This window comes from Cetorhinus maximus, chromosome 21 (genome assembly GCF_964194155.1).
Source record: "Cetorhinus maximus chromosome 21, sCetMax3.hap1.1, whole genome shotgun sequence".
Classification (NCBI taxonomy): domain Eukaryota; kingdom Metazoa; phylum Chordata; class Chondrichthyes; order Lamniformes; family Cetorhinidae; genus Cetorhinus; species Cetorhinus maximus.
Window position 1 is genome coordinate 2,162,747 of NC_135899.1, and position 20,262 is coordinate 2,183,008.

Genomic DNA, 20,262 nt, shown 5'->3' on the forward strand with positions numbered 1-20,262 from the left:
AAAGATCCTGAGGGGTCTTGACAGGGTGGGTGATGAGAGGATGTTTCCCCCTCGTGGGGGAATCTAGAACCTGGGGGCACTGTTTCAGAAAAAGGGGATAAGACCAGATGAGGAGGAATTTCTTCTCTCAGAGCACCATTAATCCCTTCCCCAGAGAGCAGTGGGGGCTGGGTCATTGAATATATTCAAGGCCGAGTTAGACAGATTTTTGAATGAAAGAGGAGGCAAGGGTTATGGTGGGGTGCAGGCGGGAAAGTATTGAATGACAGAGCAGACTCGAGGGGCTGAATGGCCTACTCCTGCTCCTATTTCTGATGCTATGAGTCAAGTTCCATCTGCGTAGGCAGGTGGGTGTATCTGCCTTGCAGCAAGTGAATACCAAGGTTCTGATTGACGGGTCATTTTTATTTTAAGACACATTCATGGTATGTGGGCATTACAGGCTTGGCTGGAGTTCACTGTCCATCCCGAGTTGCCCTTGAGGAGGTGTGGCAGAGCCTTCTTCCTGAACCACTGCTGTCTGTTTGCTGAAGAGTTTCCGAATTTTGACCCAGCGACAACTCATGCAGGGTTTTGTCCCACCAGCAATGATTCAGGAGTTTGGCACAGTGACAATGAAGGGACAATGTTACTCTTGTGTGTCAGTTAGTGCTGACCTTGAACAGACTGACGGCAGAGGCATTATTCTCATTCCTGACTGTGGAGCCGTGAGCCCTGGTGGAATGAGTGCTTGACTGGCCATTAAGGCCTGAGTACAGAAAAAGCCAATTGGGCAAGGGACTGGCGACTACTTAGCTCCTGTGAAATGAGGAGACCATCAAACCCCCAGACCAGAAAGCTGACTGTTGGATTGCAGGCTGCAGCCCCTGAGGTTAACGGTTCTCCTCCCTCCCAGAAACATGATAGGGTCCCCCTTGTCCTCACTTATCATCCCACCAGCCTCCACATTCAAAGGATCATCCTCCGCCATTTCCGCCAACTCCAGCATGATGCCACCACCAAACACATCTTCCCTTCACCCGACCTGGCGGCATTCCGTAGGGATAGTTCCCTCCGGGACACCCTGGTCCACTCCACCATCACCCCCTACACCTCAACCCCCTCCTACAGCACCTCCCCATGCAAACGCAGAAGGTGCAACACCTGCCCCTTCACTTCCTCTCTCCTCACCGTCCAAGGGCCCAAACACTCCTTTCAAGTGAAGCAGCATTTCACTTGCACTTCCCTCAACTTAGTCTACTGCATTCGTTGCTCCCAATGCGGTTTCCTCCACATTGGAGAGACCAAACGCAAACTGGGCGACCGCTTTGCAGAACACCTTCGGTCCGTCCGCAAGCATCACCCAGACCTCACTGTCGCTTGCCATTTTAACACTCCACCCTGCTCTCTTGCCCACATGTCTGTCCTTGGCTTGCTGCATTGTTCCAGTGAAGCTTAACGCAAACTGGAGGAACAGCACCTCATCTTCCGACTAGGCACTTTACAGCCTTCCGGACTGAATATTGAGTTCAACAATTTTAGATCTTGAACTCCCTCCTCCATCCCCACCCCCTTTCCGTTTCTTCCCCCTCCTTTTTGTTTTTTCCAATAATTTATATAGATTTTTCTTTTCCCACCTATTTCCATTATTTTTAAATGTATTCCACCCATCATTTATCTATACCTTTTATGCCCTTTTAGTCTTATTTCACCCCACCCCCACTAGAGCTATCTGCACCTTGCTTGTCCAGCCATCCACTCTTAATTAGCACATTCCTTTAGATAATATCACCACCTTCAACACCTCTTTGTTCTTTTCTCTGTGACATCTTCTGGTTATCTCCTCCCATCACTGTTTGCTTGTCCCAACAACCACCCCCCGCCCCCACTTCTCCCACCCCCACCCCTTAAACCAGCTTATATTTCACCCCTTATCTATTTTTACTTAGTTCTGTTGAAGGGTCATGAGGACTCGAAACGTCAACTGTGCTCTCCTCCGCCGATGCTGCCAGACCTGCTGAGTTTTTCCAGGTATTTTTTTATTTTTGTTTTGGATTTCCAGCATCCGCAGTTTTTTGTTTTTAACGGAACTGGCTCTTAGCCAGGGCTTAGAAAACTTACATATGAGCATACGAAAATACGAACAAGGAGCAGGAGTAGGCCATTCAGCCCCTCGAGCCCTGCTACGCCATTTAATAAGATCGTGGCTGATCTGATAGTAACCTGAAATTTGCATCCCACCTACCACCGATAACCTATCACCCCCTCGCTTACCAAGAATCTATCCACCTCTGCCTTAAAAACCCTTCCTCTCACTTCCTGCATGTCAATCTTTCCCAACCTACTCACATGCACCCAACTCCCGATTTTACTAAAACAAAGAAGATCTTTGAAGTAATGGGCAAGGGAAATGGAGCCAAGGTAAATAAAATCAGACTTAATCTAACTGAACAGTGGAATAAGCTCAAGGGATTGCATGGTCTCCTCCTCTTCCTATAAGACTTAAATCAGATGCTGGGGGTAGGGGGTGGGTGGAGCAAAGTATTATACACTGAGCGTGTGCCAAAATTGGGAGAGCTGTCCCACAGACTAGTTAAGCAACAGCCTGACATAGTCATCCTCACGGAATCATGCCTTACATATAATGTCCCAGACACCACCATCACCATCCCTGGGTATGTCCTGTCCCTCCGGCAGGACAGACCCAGCAGAGGTGGGGACACAGTGGTATACAGTCAGGAGGGAGTTGCCCTGGGAGCCCTCAATATCGACTCCGGACCCCATGAAATCTCATGGCATCAGGTCAAACATGGGCAAGGAAACCTCCTGTTGATTACCATGTACCGCCCTCCCTCAGCTGATGAATCAGTGCTTCTCCATGTTGAACACCAGTAGGAGGAAGCACTGAGGGTGGCAAGGGTACAGAATGTACTCTGGGTAGAGGACTTCAATGTCCATCAACAAGAGTGGTACTGACCGAGTCCTAAGTGACATAGCTGCTAGACTGGGTCTGCGGCAGGTGGTGAGGGAACCAACAAGAGGGAAAAACATACTTGGCCTCATCCTCACCAAACTACCTGCCGCAAATGCATCTGTCCATGACAGTATCGGTAGGAGTGACCACCGCACAGTCCTTGTGGCGAAGAAATCCCACCTTCACATTGAGGATACCCTCCATCGTGTTGTGTGGCACTATCGCCGCGCTAAATGGGATAGATTTCAAACAGATCTAGCAACTCAGAACTGAACATCCATGAGGTGCTGTGGGCCATCAGCAGCAGCAGAATTGTACTCGAACACAATCTGTAACCTCATGGCCTGGCATATCCCCCACTCTACCATTACCATCAAGCCAGGGGATCAACCCTGGTTCAATGAAGAGTGCAGGAGGGCATGCCAGGAGCAGCACCAGGCATACCTAAAAATGAGGTGCCAACCTGGTGAAGCTATAACACAGGACTACTTGCGTGCCAAACAGCAAAAGCAGCAAGTGATAGACAGAGCTAAGCAATCCCACAACCAATGGATCAGATCTAAGCTCTGCAGTCCTGCAACATCCAGTCGTGAATGGTGGTGGACAATTAAACAACTCACTGGAGGAGGAGGCTCCACAAATATCCCCATCCTCAATGATGGGGGAGCCCAGCACATCAGTGCAAAAGATAAGGCTGAAGCATTTGCAACAATCTTCAGCCAGAAATGCCGAGTGGATGACGCATCTCGGCCTCCTCCGGAGGTCCCCAGGATCAGAGACGCCAGTCTTCAGCCAATGCGATTCACTCCACGTGATATCAAGAATTGGCTGAAGGCACTGGATACTGCAAAGGCTATGGGCCCTGACAATATTCCAGCAATAGTACTGAAGATTTGTGCTCCAGAACTTGCCGTGCCCCTAGCCCAGCTACAACACTGGCATTTACCTGGCTATGTGGCAAATTGCCCAGGTATGTGCTGTACGCAAAAAGCAGGACAAATCCAACCTGGCCAATTACCGCCCCATCAGTCTACTCTCGATCATAAGTACAGTGATAGAATGGGTTGTCGATAATGCTATCAAGTGACACTCACTTATGGGCACATTGAATGTTTTAAAGAAATACAAGCAAGGACACTGAGCAAAAGATGGCTGACAATGTAACATGACCATTCTCTGGAAAAATTGCTTTGTGGATTATACTGACAGACCTGTCCTGACAGAACATGGAATGTTGCACCTTAAAAGGTGTCATGGCCGTCTTCAAGCAGAGACACTTTAATCTCCTGTGGCTGCAGAGACAAAAGACCGATTACCACGTCTCAGCAGGCATCTAAAATCCATCTCCTGTTGATTTATATCTCAGAATCTGTAAAATAGTTGGCAAAGAAAGAAAACTGACACTGGGCGCAAGACATGGGGTTTTTTCCCCCTTACAGTAATATGCAGGGGGAAAATGGGTTAAAAAGCTAGCTGCACAGCAGTACAGTGTGTGTTGGTGTGCTGTGTGTGCAACGGCAAGAAGAAGACCAACTAATCTCTCTCTCTCTCCCTCTCTGTTGCTAGAGGCAAGGCTCAGCAGAAGCCACAGTCAAAAAGGAAATAGGACAGCCTCTTCAACTACCCTGCAGAACCAAGTGTTTCCAAACCCAGTACAAAACTGCCAAAGCCAGCACTACTGGAATCACCCAACGTAATGGCCGCACATTTCACCACCTACGCCTCATGGACAAGCCAAAGACTGATTTGTATATATTTTTTAACTCTTAACTTCTCATTTCTGGCCTATGTGCATGTGTGTTGCATTTTTATTGTTCACGGGTTTTTAGAAACTAATAAACTTACTCTGCCTTTGCCTCAGGAAAGCCTGGTTCAGTAGATTTTTCTTAAAACAATAAACACATTTACATACGACCGTACGGACATATGAACATATGAATTAGAAGCAGGAGCAGGCCAGTCGACCATACAAACACAGGAATTAGGAACAGGAGTAGACCACTTGACCTGACAGGCCTGATTCACCATTCAATAAGATCCTGGTTGATCTGATTGTAACCTCAACCCCACATTCCTGCTGACCCCGATAACCTTTCACTCACTTGTTTATCAAAAATCTTTCTAGCTTTGCTTAAAAATATTCGAAGACTCTGCTTCCACTGCCTTTTAAGGAAGAGAGTTCCAAAGACTCACAACCCTCTGAGAGAAAAAAAATTATCCTCATCTCTGTCTTAAATGGATGACCCCTTATTTTAAACAGTGACCCCAAGTTCTGGATTCCCCCACAAGAGGAAACATCCTCTCCACATCCACCCTGTCAAGACCCCTCAGAATCTTAAAGGTTTCGATCAAGTCGCCTCTTACTCTTCTAAACTCCAGCGGATACAAGCCTAGTCTGTCCAACCTTTCCTCATAAGACAACCCACCCATTCCAGGTATTAGTCTAGTAAACCTCTGAACTGCTTCTAATGCATTTACATCCTTCCTTAAATAAGATGGCCAATACTGTACACAGTACTCCAAATGTGGTCTCACTGGTGTCCTGTACAACTGGGGCATAACCTCCCTACTTTTGTATTCAATTCCCCTCACAATAATTAATAACATTCCATTAGCTTTCCTAATTACCTGCTGTACCCGCATACTAACCTTTTGTGATTCATGCACTAGGACACCCAGATCCCTCTGAATCTCAGAGCTCTGAAATCTCTCACCACTTAGATAATAGGCTTCTTTATTTTTCCTGCCAAAATGGACAATTTCACATTTTCCCACATTATACTCCATTTGCCCACTCACTTAACCTATCTATGTCCCTCTTCACAATTTACTTTCCTACCTATCTTTGTGTCATCAGTAAATTTAGCCACCATTCCTTCAATCCCTTCATCCAAGTCATTTATATAAATTGTAAACAGCTGAGGTCCCAGCACTGATCCCTGTAGCACACCACTCGTTACATCTTGCCAACCTGAAAAAGACCCATTTATGTCAACTCTCTGCTTCCTGTCAGCCAGCCAATCTTCTATCCATGCCAATATGTTACCCACTATGCCACTGAGCTTTTATTTTCGGCAATAACCTTTGATGTGGCACTTTATCAAATGCCTTCTGGAAATCTAAGTACAGTATATCCACCGGTTCCCCTTTATCCACAGCACATGTGACTCCTTCAAAGAACCCCAATAAATAGGTTAAACATGATTTCCCTTTCACCAAACCATGTTGACTCTGCCTGATTGCCTTGAATTTTTCTATGTGCCCCGCTATAACATCTTTAACAACAGCTTCTAACATTTTCCCTATGATAGATGTTAGGCTAACTGACCTGTAGTTTCCTGCTTTCTGTCTCCCCTTTTTGAATAAAGGATTTACATTTGCTATTTTCCAATCTAATGAAACCTTCCCCGAATCTAGAAATCTTGTAAAATTAAAACCAACACATCAGCTATCTCACTAGCCACTCCTTTCAAGACCTTCGGATGAAGTCCATCCAGGTTCAGGGGTTTGCCAGCCTGACTAGGAAAAGGTATCCACAAGGGAAGGGATCCCTTTTATATTAAGCATGTTGCAGCCAACCAAGGGGGTTGAATTAAGAACAGTCATTCCTCCTCACCTGAGAGCATGACAAAATTGAGGTCCCATTTGGGAAGTTAACAAACTGGGAGACCTCGCCCCGGGATTGGTTGTAATATCTGTTTGGATTCTGCCTGGCCTCAGTACAGCCTTGGTCCAAGCATGGACAAAAGAGCTGAACTCCCAAGGTGAGGTGAGAGTGACTGCTCTTGACATCAAGGCAGCATTTGACCGAGTGTGGCATCAAGGAGCCCTAGCAAAACTGGAGTCAATGGGAATCGGGGAGAAAACTCTCCGGTGCTCGGAGTCATACTTAGCACAAAGGAAGGTGGTTGTAGTTGTTGGAGGTCAATCACTCAGTTCTGGGACATCATTGCAGGAGTTCCTCAGGGTAGTGTCCTAGGTCCATTAGGTCAGAAGTGGGGATGTTCACTGATGATTGCACAATGCTCAGCACCATTTGCAACTCCTCAGATACTGAAGCACTCCATGTCCAAATGCAGCAAGACCTGGACAATATCCAGGCTTGGGCTGACAAGTGGCAAGTAACATTCGTGCCACACAATTGCCAGGCAATGACCGTCTCTAGTGAGAGAGAATCTAACCATCTCCGCTTGAAATTCAATGGCATTACCATCGCTGAATCCCCCACTATCAACATCCTGGGGGTTACCGTTGACCAGAAACTGAACTGGACTAGCCATATAACAACTGTGGCTACAAGAGCAGGTCAGAGGCTAGGAATCATGTGACGAGTAACTCACCTCCTGACTCCCCAAAGCCTGTCCACCATCTACAAGGCACAAGTCAGGAGTGTGATGGGATATTCTCCACTTGCCTGGATGAGTGCAGCTCCCACAACACTCAAGAAGCTCGACACCATCCAGGACAAAGCAGCCCTGCTTGATTGGCACCCCATTCACCAACTTAAACATTCACTCCCCTGATCATTGACGCACAGCGGTAGCATAAGGTGCATTGCAGGAACTCAACAAGGCTCCTTCGACAGCACCTTCCGACCAATTCCCTCTACCACCCAGTTCCTTCACAGCCAGTCACCACCCTGACTTGAAAATATATCTCCATTCCTTCACTGTTGCTGGGTCAAAATCCTGGAACTCCCTCCCTAACAGCACTGTGGGTGTACCTACACCACATGGGCTGCAGCGGTTCAAGAAGGCAGCTCACCCCCACTTTCTCAAGGGGCAATTAGGGATGGGCAGTAAATACTGGGCCTAGCCAGCGATGCCCACATCCCACAAAATAATAAATAAAACACTCCCATTTAGCTTCACAGGTACAATATAAAACATCCTCTATACTAAACTTGAAGTGTTTTGTTCCAGTAGCTGCCTGAATTAATGAATTAATTTCAGGAGTGTTATCCTCACTTTGAAATTCCTTGGAGGACTTCCACCATCCTAACTCAGAGTGACCTGCTTCAACCTCATGTCCTTAAACCTATCTCCCAAAGTCCCTCTTCTCTGCTTTGAAAAGCAAACTGCTGAAGATTTCTTTTCAATACTATTTCTAGGGGAGATGATGGTGTAATGGTAATATCACTAAACTAGTAAGCCCAGGCTAATGCAACCATTGCAACTGGTGGAATTTAAATTCAATTAGTAAATATAATCCTAGTCTCAGTAGTGGTGACCATGAAACTATCATTGATTGCTATAAAAACCCATCTGGTTCATTAATGCCCTTTCAGGGAAAAAATATCTGCTGTCCTCACCTGGTCTGGCCTACATGTGACTCCAGACTCAGTGATGTGGTTGACTCTTGACTGCCCTCAGTTCAAAGGCAATTAGCCTGACCAGCAAAATGCCCACATCTCATAAAAGAATTCAGCTTATTTGTTGAGAGTCACGTTTCATGACACTGGTGTTATATGTGAGTAATGTGCTACCTCAATGTTCGGTGAAAAGTCATTAAACTGAAAGGTTAACTCTCTCCACAGTTGCTGCTCTGACCTGATCGTTTTTCCAGCATTTTCTGCTTCTAAGTCAGAAAGTCAGAGGTTCAAGACTCACCGAGGGACATGAGGACACTAGGCTGACACAGAAGTGCAGGACTGAGGGGAGGTGGCACAGTCATTTCAGATGAAATGCTTGCTCTCTCAGGTAGACATCATTTTATGCTTTAGGTTATCAGGTTTGCTTTGTCCAGCAAACGCGACTGTGCCCTTGATATTAACACATTAGTTGGTGCTTGAAACAATATAGGCAGAGAGACCGATTAACTGAACAAACACTGGTGGTTTATTGGAACTGAGAACAAAGCACTGACAATGTGTGCTTCTTCAATCACCTCCAGCTCCAGACATACAGAAGCCTGTGCTGTGTAGAGATTGGTCAATACAGTTTAGAAGAGTGAGGGGTGATTTGATTGAAGTACACAAGATCCTGAACGGCCTTGACAAGGTGGGCGTTGAAAGGATGTTTCCTCTTGTGGGTGAGTCCAGAACTAGGGGGTCACTGTTTTAAAATTAGGGGTCGCCCTTTTAGGACAGAGTTGAGAATTTTTTTCTCTCAGGAGGTTGTGCGACTTTGGAATTGTCTGCCTGAGAAGGTGGTGGAGGCGGGGGTTACTGAATATTTTTAAGGCATAGATAGATAATTCTTGTTAGGCAGGGGAACCAAAGGTTATCGGGGTTAGATGGGAATGTGGAAATCGAAACACAAGATGATCGGCCATGATCTTATTGAATGGTGGAGCAGGCTCGAGGGGCCGAATGGTCTACTCCTGTTCCTAATTCTTATAAAAATTGTGTGCAGTGTCAGCAATTACAAAAGTTACCTTCAACAGCTCCGTTACATCCTTGGGAGTGGCCAGGAAGGTCATGGGTACGATTAAATATTGACCGTGTGTGACCTTTCATGGGGACAATGTTTCTGTTCATTGTAGATGCCCATTCAAATATGAATGGACCTATATTAGGCAAAGTCACCAACGTCTTCTGCTATAATTGAGAAGCTACTTTAAAGTACTGCAATTAATGGACTACCAGAAGTGGTCGTATCTGATATTGAGGTTCATAGGTGAGGCACATATTTGGCGATATAGCTAGCTGGGGAAATCATTTAAATATTTAAATGTTGTGACCTATGGAGTAGTGGAACTAGAGACAAACAATGCACTCCTGTAAGATAGGAATCCCCTCCAACTGGACTTTATGAAATATAAAAGCCCCAAAACCCACCGACACAAGTACTGCAAATAAACAGGCCAAACCTCAACACGAGAAACAGAGGCAGGCTACACTGTCAGGGTTAATTCTCAAAACATTCCAATATGGAAGTAAAACCGATACTATGCAAGGACACTGGGATATTATCACAACAATGACACAAGATACCATCAGACAACTCAGTTAAGAAGCTGTGAACACCATTGTAACAAATGGCCCAAAACAATTATCATACAAACAACATCAACAATGGCCAAGAAGGGCAGGAACCTGTGACGTGCATATCAGTCTGGGGGCCAGAGGTGCTTCACCTGAATGGGGTCCACCGTTTCGGACGTGGAAACAACATCAGCGATGAATGGGTCTGTCTGGACCAGAGGCACGTAACAGGTTAAAGAGATTAAAGGGTGCTAAGCACTGACCATCCGGAAGGATGACTTCAGGAAACATGTTCATCATTCAGCAGAATGCCTTCAGGAAATGCGTTTTGATATTTTCGATAAGGATCATTATAAAAGGCCAAGGTCAAAGGGTCCGGCGCTGCAGTCAGGAGGGGTGGTCAGGGCTGGTCACCTCGACTCGGGCCTACTTTCAAACCTGGACAGTGTTGGGGATTGAGAGTGTTTTCAGCCGTATTGTGGCGAGATTGGCTTGGAGGTTTTGGATTGCAGTCAAGGAGAGGGGGGGTCAGGAATGACTCGCGGCTCTCCAACATTCGCTGGAAGGCCCAGCCGTATGGGGAGCTGTTATGTCAAATCTGAGGGTGATTGGGGATGAGGTTTAAAAGGCAATTTAAGGGTAACAACCTAATACTGAGGGGGTTGTGTTGCATTGTGGAAATGTTTGGACAGAAACGTGGGGTTTTGCCTGTGGTTTTTTCTCTAGAGGCTTTTTAATAAATTGTGGGTTTATGGGAAGCTGAGGTTAAGTCATGGTGGGGGGGGGGGTGTTTAAAATCAGGCTAACCAATTAAGTGTTGTGCAGTGTCATTTACACCAGTTTAGAGCTCATGTGTCAGAACGTGAGGAGGGTTTTAATAAACGAGTTTTCGTTGCCCACTAGGGATGCACCTAATGAGTCTACTGGTTTTAGTCCTGTTGAGTTAGTTTATGAACATGAGGCGAGAGGTCCTCTGAAACTTATCAAAGAGAAGTTCTTAAGAATAGAGGGATGAATATTCCATGGTAGATTACGTATTTGGGTTCAGGGAGCAGCTCACAAAGCGGCTCAGAGACACCTTAAAGCTTCCCAAACCACCATGAAGAGATAAGTAGACGAATACCAAGACCCGAACTTTTCAACTGGGGATGGATGATGTGTTAGCATTACTGCCTTTACAGGATGAATTGTTAAAAGCACAGTTCAGTGATCCATATAAAGTAGTCAAAAGGATTGACACAGTTAGTTGTTTGATTGATACCTCAGATCACAGGGGGGGAAAAATCGAATCAGCTATGTCACATCAATATGTTGAAGCAATATCACTGCCGGGAGGAGGATAAGCAAAGTACAGGTGTAACAGGTAGTGAGGACAGAGAGTGAGGATGAGGCAGAAGAAAGCCTAGCCAATTCTCATATTGAACCTCCTACTATCCAGCTAGCTAACACTGAGCTATGAGGGAGACTGGACACCCTGCTTTCGTATTTAGGTGCCGAGCAAGAACACCTAACAAGGCTTCTCGTGGCGTTTAAATGAGACAAACCAGGATGTACAACCTTAGCCAGACATAATGAGGAATTAGAAGAATCCTCTTCTATAAAACAGCATCCTGGCCACTTAGGGCCAGAGAAATAGGCTCAGGTGAAAGCAGGCATCCAGCGCATGTTGGAAAATCACCTCATTGAACCCAGCCAAAGCAGCTGAAGTTCCCCAGTTGTTAGTGTCTAAACCAGATGGTTTGACCAGGTTCTGTAGACCACAGACTGACTATCAATGCAATGACCAAGGCAAATTCCTACCTAATTCCTCACTTGGGAGACAGTGCCATGTTTCTTACCAAAATAGAATTGCTGAAGGGATATTGGTAGGTTCCTTTAACACCCCGAGCTAAAGAAATATCAATCTTTGTCGCACCAGGTGGTCTTTTCCAATGCTGCGTGATGCCATTTTGGCTAAAATAAAAATAGCCCAGCAACTTCTCAGAGACTAATGAACTGATTAAAGTCAGTCTTCCGAACTGTGGGGTTTACCTTGATGATGTACTGATATACAGTGACGCTTGGAAGGATCACTTGAAACAATTAGAAGTCATTTTAGAAAACTACAGTCAGCTGACTTGGTAATAAACATGCCAAAAGTGAATTCATGAAAGCACGAGTAACTTATCTAGGGTATATAGTAGGGCAAGGACAAGTGCTGCCAAGTACAGCAAAAAGTACCGGCATTGGTGGAGCTCCCTGCCTCTAAAACTAAGTGAGAGATCAGGAGGTTTTTGGAGACGTGTGGATTTTACCACAAATTTGTACCAAATTTCAGCACTGTAGCTGCTCCGGTGTCACACTTGCTACAGGAGAAAGCCAAGGTAGTGTGAATGGTGGGGGGTGGGGGGAAGAGAGAGCGCTAAGCATTTTTTAAAAGGCTGAAAGCAATTTTGATCAAGGAGCAAGTGTTGGCTGCTCCAAATTTCACTAAACCCTTTAAAATAGCAATTGATGCTAGTGGCCGAGGGGTAGGTGCAGTCCTGTTACAAGATGATGAACCGAGCATAGAAAGGCCAGTGGGATACTGTTCCAAAAAGCTACATTGACAAAACCAAAAACGCACTCTACAGCAGAGAAGGAAACCCTGGGTTTGCTATTAGCTCAAACATTTAGACATGCATGTCTGCTATGGTTACAGGGAGACACTGGTGTGTACTGATCACAACCCCTTGGCCATTGTGGAAAAGTTTAAAAACCGGAATGCCAGACTATTTCGATGGAGTTTATTATTACAGCCTTATTACTTAAAGACAGTCTACATTGCAGGGAAAAACAACAGAACTGCTGATGCTTTGGCTAGAATTTAAGCTTTGTTTCAAATTGTCTAAAGGCCAAAATGAAAGAGAGTAACTATTAGTTTTGCATAAAAAGTGAAAAGAAATGTACGCACTTGTGTTTTTGTATTTTCGTTTATGGATCTTTTCACACTCTAATACAACACATGGTATTTTATTCCCTCAAAAGCAGGGAGTGTCATAAATGCTTTAATCACGGAAAATGGTTCATCTTCAAGGGCTAATAACATTCTGGAAGAATTTGTGTTCTTTTAAAAGACACTATTCCTTAAAGGGTTAAGGCAAGGGCTTTGGTTGCTGCTCTTCCTGGAAAAGGCAGCATTTTACAAGGCAAAGTAATTAAGCAGTTTTAAAGAGGCTGGAAACCTCTCGATCCTGGTGCACTGTTTACAAAAGGGTCACACGGTGGTTTATGGCTTTTGTGGTGGGGGGGGGAGAAACCGTGCCTGGAAGACAGGGTTTGAAAGCTGGTCGGCTGGTTTTGCTTTGGGGAGGAGAGGGGAAGGATCAACTGCTGGGGTGAAGATGACAACAGCTTCTCAAGTTCCAGGCCCAGTCCGAAGCTGAGAGTGAATGGAATTTGCTCCAAAGTTGCTCTACTTTCTGCTATCGACTGTCTGCAAGCTTGAGTCTGCCTGGAAAGTAGCGCAAGAGTCATTGATTGTTTCACAGGCCGATGCTGAGAAGCCAGCTGTATAACCTGGGCTCCATCATCTATCCTTTTCCCTGAACCATTGACTTTTAACCTATTGGCAGAATTCCTCCAATTTATTTTTGGTGTGTGTGTGTGTGTATGTGTTAGAAGATTTAGAATGAGTAATCATTGTACTTTCATACTTCATACTGTATGTTAATAAGCTTTGCCTTTGCACTTGACAAGTCTGGTTTTATAATAAACTAGTGAAATCTGGGCATTGAGTGGTCATTCGGAGATTGATAGGTAAAGCATATATTGGCTGTATATTTAAAAGATTTTCCAGTTAGCTCTATGTTGTGACCTGAGGCGTAGTCGAACTAGATACAGATAGTGCACACCTCCCATCTCAGTCGTAACACCCCCCACACGTTTCAGGTATTAAACTTGTACACTTTTGCTGCTCCCTTTCTAGTGCCTCTATATCCTTTTTATAATATGGTGACCAAATCTGTACACAATACTCCAAGTGTGCTCTAAAAGTTCAGTAGAGGTTTAACATAACTTACCTACTTGTCAATTCTATCCCTGTAAAAATAAAGCCTAGTGCTTGGCTTGCTTTGCTTATGGCTGCTATTGTGTGGTGCAGCTTTTACTGATCGGAGTGCTTGTAGTCAGAGATCCCTTTGCTCCTCTTTCCCATCTAGATGCACATCACCCAAGTCCTAAACGATGTCCATTTTGTTCCTACCAAACTGTATAACCTCACATTTATCTGGAAGGAGACCTCGAACTAAAACTCTAACTGCCTACCCAGGTGGATGTAAAAGACTCTGTGGCACTATTTCAAAGATCAGGCAGGTTTATCCCCAGCGACTTGGCCAATATTTAACATTCAACACCACAACAACAGATTACCTGGTCATTGTCACATTGCTGTTTGTGGGAGCTTGCTGTGCACAAATTGACTGCCGCATTTCCCACGTTACAGCAACGAATGCAAGTCTGCAAATCTTTCTCTTAAAGATTCAGAAAAACATTCCATTTCAACCGGAATCTTGTGCAGTGCATGCCCTGACTACAAATGTTACTTCTGTCACAAATCAGCCTTCCCTGTTGTAAACTGCATGGGCCCCTTGCACATCCCCCATTTCTTCACTCCACCATCGGCAGCCATGCCTTCAGCTGGCTAGGTGGGAAACTCTCCATAAACCCCTCCACCCTTCTTTCACTTTAAGATGCCCCTTAAAAGCTCTGACTATGCTTTTGGTCACCTATCCTCATATCTTAAGTGGTTCGGTGTGAGATTTTTGTCAGATGATGCTTCTGTGAACCTCCGTGGGTCGTTTTACTACATTACAGGGCCAATATCTGGACAGGAATAGTACATTGAAATTCAGCATTTCTTCAATTCTGTGTTTATTCAGAAATGAACATTAGTAACAATCCCTAAACCAATTCAACATGTTTTTTTTTTTAAAAACATAACACAGGCAGCTTTTACCAAGTCGACATCCTTTATACAATACATACAATACAGCGAATGACCTCAACTTACCTGGAGTAGACAAAGGGACAAAATGAATAACGGAATCAAACACCCGTTCACTCCTGGCTAGGTGATGAATAAAATTACAGTCACTCATCGATGACAGGATGGGGCTCTGCTTCTGAAGTGAATGATCAGGATTTCTTCAAAATTATCTGCCACCACCACACGCACATGCTGTATTTTATAGTTTATACAGTAAAGAATGGCATCGAGCAACTTTAGAGGCTACAAAAGTGGAGCCCAGAAAATACAACTTACACTCAAAAGGCTATGACCTCAACTCCCACCCACCTCTCCCCCTAAACAGTTGCGTCACTTGGGTAATTTGGCATTGGTACCAACAGGTTATAGAAAAATGGCAGTTTAACGACTGCACCATAAAACGCTGTGAAACACTTCACCTGGGATGCCTTTAATTCATCAATTTAAGTTGCCACCAACCCCCCCCAACAGAGACAGCAGTGCCGTAAGCACCAATCCTACACCCTGGTGATGGACAAAAGTTCAAAAGGCTTCATTCCAGACATCCCTGATGTCTGAACTGTACCCGCTGGGTGATTCGCCAATGCAGTGGTGAAGTTTCCTTTGCACCGTCACACTCCAGTGAGATCCCAATGACAACAATGCCTTGGGGGGGGGGCGAGAGAGAGGAGGGGGTGGAAAACAAGACACAAGCCTCGAGGCCATTCGAAACCGCCCAGTTTGAAATGAAAATAACTACTCCGGCTGACACACTTTTTTTTTGACAAAATGTTTTTAAGTATTTTTCCACTGGAAGAAATCCATTGGCACCAACTTCAGTTCAAGACTCTGTAAATGGGACACAAGGGGCTCGGGTGCAAAAACTTGACAAAAAAAAGTATAAGTTTTAAGGGGAAGTGTGGGGGGCGTGGAGGGCAAGAAAGCAGTTTCTTTTTGTTAAAGTGGACACCATCTACAGCCTTGTGGCATATCTTGCGCCTGCCGACGCACTGTAGTATGTGGGCATTCGGAGACGTTGCCAATTTTGTTAACGAATAGTCTTCACAGGGCTCTTGAAGTTGCTTGCGGCTTGGAGCTGGAGTTGGTAGGCCATGGGGTGGATCTTGAAACCGTACAGCCTGGGTTGGGGGGGGAAAGAGAGAGAGAGAAGATAGATATAAAACAAAGGTTGCAGGAACCATTTTTAGATCAGCACAAGAGGCAGCCATTCGGCCCACAGTCTGTATCCAATTAGTCCCGTTTCCCTCATCCATCCATCCCCATAGCCTTGTAAAAAGTTCCCATTTCAAGTGTTCATTCAATTCCCTTTTGAAACTTACTACTTAATCTATTGCTTCCACTGGCTTCTCTGGCAGTGCATTCCAGATCATCGTTACTAGGTATAAAATCTTCTACATCTTAGTTCTTCTGCCAATTATCTTAACTCTTGTCATTTGTTTATCAATACTCCAGCTGGTGGAAACAGTGTTTCCCCCGATTGACTCCATCAAATTGCTTCATGATTTTGATCCATCTCCCCTTACCCTTACCTTTCTCCACTCCCAGCTTCCCTAGTCCCTGAACTCCTTCCCTCATATGCCTGAAGCTCCTCTGTACCACCTTGCCTAAAGTGTGGTGCTCAGAATTAGCCACAACACTTCAGCTGGTTGACCAGTGCTTTGTAAAGGTTGAGCATAGTTGCATTTGTAAAATGTGCTTCTATTTATCAAATCAACGATCCCACATAGGAGCAGGAGTAGGCCATTCAGCCTATCGAGCCTGCTCCACCATTCAAACAGATTATGGCTGATCATCTACCTCAGGGCAGGCGAGTGGCATTATCCCCATATCCCTTGATGTCATTAGTATTCAGAAATCTATCGATTTGTCTTGAATATGCTCAATGACTGAGCTTCCACTGGGGCAGAGAATCCCAACGGTTCACCAGTCTCTGAGTGAAGAATTTCCTCCTCATCTCAGTCCTAAATGGCCTGCCCCTTATTCTGAGTCTGTGTCCCCTGGTTCTAGATTCACCAGCCAGGGGCAACATCCTATCTAGTGCTTTCTTTTTTGGAAAGAAACAGCCTGATCAACTTCTCCGGTCACCTTTAAAGGGACACCCAGGCCTCTCTGTCTGCATGCCCCTCAAAATGGAACCCTTTAGTTTGTTTTAAGATTGCAGGCATAAAACTGGCACCCAGAATTCAGCTGCTGCATCATAAGGACAGAAGTGGAGATGTTTGTTGACGACTGCACAATGTTCAGTTCCATTTGCAACTCCTCAGCTCCTGAAGCAGTCTGTGCCAGCACGCAGCAAGACCTGGACAACGTTCAGTCTTGGGCTGTTATAGTGGCAAGTAACATTCATGCCACACAAGTGAGGTGAGAGAAATAGGGTATGTAATAAGGTCTAAAGTAGGTTTACTGCGGTGTATGTGAATGCTCAACGCATAGTTAAGGTTGGTGAGCTGCAGGCACAGGTAACCATATGGAAATACATCATGCGCAAACAGAGACAGGTAACCATATGGAAATACATCATGCGTAAACAGAGACAGGTAACCAAATGGAAATGCATCATGTGTGAACAGAGACAGGTAACCAAATGGAAATGCATCATGTGTGAACAGAGACAGGTAGCCAAATGGAAATGCATCATGTGTGAACAGAGACAGGTAACCAAATGGAAATGCATCATGTGTGAACAGAGACAGGGGGGTTGGGGAAGGAAGAATAAAAAAAATATGACAGGTGTCAGGTTAATAATTCAAGTCAGAATCAGGAGGAAAATAGATCAGAAGTGAAGTGAAAGAGGAAATGAGAGAGGCAAAGAGAGTATGTGATGAAACTGGCAGCCAACATAAAAGGAAATCCAAGGTTCTTCTTCAGGAATATAAATAGTAAAAGGTAGCGAGGGTGGGGATGATTAGGGGCCAAAAAGGGGCCCAAGAATGGAGGCAGAGAGCACAGCTGAGCATATTAAACAAGCACTCTTCAAGGAAGGTGATGCTGCCAAAGTCAGTGAAAGAGGATCGATTAGGAGGCTGCACTTAACGATGGAGTCACCAGGACGAGGTGGGGTGCAAACAACGATACTGCAGGAAGCAAGGGAGGAAATTGCAGAAGCACTGGCTACAATCTTCTAGTTCCTCGTGAGATACAAGGGTGGTGCCAGAGGATTGGAGAACTGCAAACGCTACATCCCTTGTCCAGTCAAGTATGTTGGGATCAGTCAGTTTAACCTCAGTGCAGGGAAAGCTTTTAGAAATGACAATTAGGGACAACGCAAACAGTCACTTGGACAAGCGTGGGTTATTAAGGAAAGCCAACACATATTTGTTAAAAGCAAAGTGTTCAATTAACTAGGTTGAGTTTTTTGATGAAGTTGATGAGGGTAATGCGGTTGATGTGGTGCACACAGACTTCTGAAAGGTGTTTGCTGTTTGCTGACATGCCTATTACATGGCACTTTGACACATGACACAAAAGTTGAAGCTGATGGAAGGGAATGGAGAGAAGCAGCTTGGAAAGGATGTTGCCTGAATGGCTGATTTTCAGACTGGAGGAAGGGATACAGTGGGATTCCCCAGAGGTCAGTTCCAGGACCACTGTTTTTCTTAATCTTGGGGTGTACAGGGGGCACATTTTCAAAATTTTCAGATGACACAAAACTTGGAAGGATCGTGAACTGAGGAGGAGGATAGTGATAGAGTTCAAGAGGGCACAGGCAAGCTGGTTGGCAGATGAAATTTAATGTCGAATTCTGGTAGGAAGAACGAGGAGAGGCAATACAAAATAAAGGGCTGCAATTTGAAAACGGTTGTAGGAACAGAGAGACTTGGGAGTTTATGCGCACAAATTGTTGAAGCTGGCAGAGCAAGTGGAGCAAGAGGTTAAAAAGGTATATGGGATTGGGGTTTGTATAATAGAGAAACAATACCAAAGGTATATGGGATTGGGGTTTGTATAATAGAGAAACAATACCAAAGGTATATGGGATTGGGGTTTGTATAATAGAGAAACAATACCAAAGGTATATGGGATTGGGGTTTGTATAATAGAGAAACAATACCAAAGGTATATGGGATTGGGGTTTGTATAATAGAGAAACAATACCAAAGGTATATGGGATTGGGGTTTGTATAATATATATATTATAGAGAAACAATACAAAAGCAAGGAAGTTATGAATGAACATTTATTAAAAAAGACTAGTTACACCTCAAGTTGAATGCTGTGTCCAACTTTGGGCACTACATTTTAGGAATGATGTGAAGGCTTTAGAGAGAGAGAGAGAGAGTGTAGAAAATATTTATGAGAATGATTCCAGGGACGTGGGGCTCCAGTTAGATGGATAGACTGGAGAAACTCTTCTCCTTGGGAAGAGAAGGTCGAGAGGTGATTTGATAGAGGTGTTCAAAATCAAGAGGGATCTTGCCAAGAGAGATGGGGAGAAATTGTCCCCATTGGTAGAAGGATTGAGAACTAGAGGGCACCTGATTGACAAAAGAAACAGAGGTGACATGAGGAAACCTTTTCTCAGTGCGTGATTAGGGTCTAGAATACAAAGCCTTAAGAGAGTATGGTGGAAGCAGATTCAACTGGGACTTCCAAAAGGGAATTGGATAAGTACCCGGAGAGAAACATTTGCAGGGTTATGGGAAAGGGCTGGGCAGCAGGAAACCTGCTCTGCCAGCTTCAACGATTCATGTGCAAATACTCTCTCCATGTCTCTCTGTTCCTGCAACCATTTTCAAATTGCAGCCCTTTATTTAGTATTGCCTCTCCTTGGTCTTCCTATCAGAATGCATCACTTCATGCTTCTCTGCAATAAACTGCAGAGCGTTGGTGCGGTCTCAGAGACTGAAAGCCTCATTCTATGCTGCAACTATTTGAAGTTATGCTGAACTTGTATTGAACCTTGCTTAAATCACACCTGGAATACTGCCTACAATTCTGATTGCCAAATTATAAAAAAAGCAGCAGCACTGGAGAGGGTGCAAAAATAAGTTAAGGACGATACTAGAAACGTGGGGGACGTTCCCCAAGCCTCACACCATCCTGACGGGAAATATATCACCATTCCTTCACTGACAGTCAAAATTCTCCCAGTTCTGTGGGAGTATCTCCACCACGTGAAATGCAGCGGTTCGAAACAACAGCTCAGTGTCACCTTCTTAAGCACAATTAGGAATGAGCAAGAAACATTAGATGAATAGCCTGGGTGTCTTATCTCCTGCAAAGCGAAGACTGAGGAGTAACCCTGATAGAAATCTTTAAAATCACGAAAGGTTTTGATAGAGTGGACACGGGGAACATCGGCACTTAAGAAGAACACTAAAGACAACCAACGTAAGATAGGCAACAAGAAATCAAACAGGGAACTCAGAAGAAACTTCG

General features: G+C 44.7%; 2 protein-coding genes across 5 annotated transcripts in view; one reads left to right on the forward strand and one right to left on the reverse strand.

Annotated features, from left to right (window-relative positions):
* The window catches only part of LOC144695488 (TNF receptor-associated factor 2-like), a 498,558-nt gene that overhangs the window by 177,741 nt on the left and 300,555 nt on the right, over positions 1-20,262 (forward strand). The gene's annotated exons all lie outside the window — the stretch shown is intronic.
* Positions 14,752-20,262, reverse strand: part of csnk2b (casein kinase 2, beta polypeptide) — a 62,740-nt gene continuing 57,229 nt past the window's right edge. For all 4 annotated transcript variants that reach the window (XM_078566462.1, XM_078566461.1, XM_078566460.1 and 1 more), the window contains exon 7: positions 14,752-16,001. In XM_078566462.1, coding sequence (XP_078422588.1) covers positions 15,911-16,001 — 91 coding nt within the window. In that variant the 3' untranslated portion in view covers positions 14,752-15,910. The remainder of the gene's footprint in view (positions 16,002-20,262) is intronic.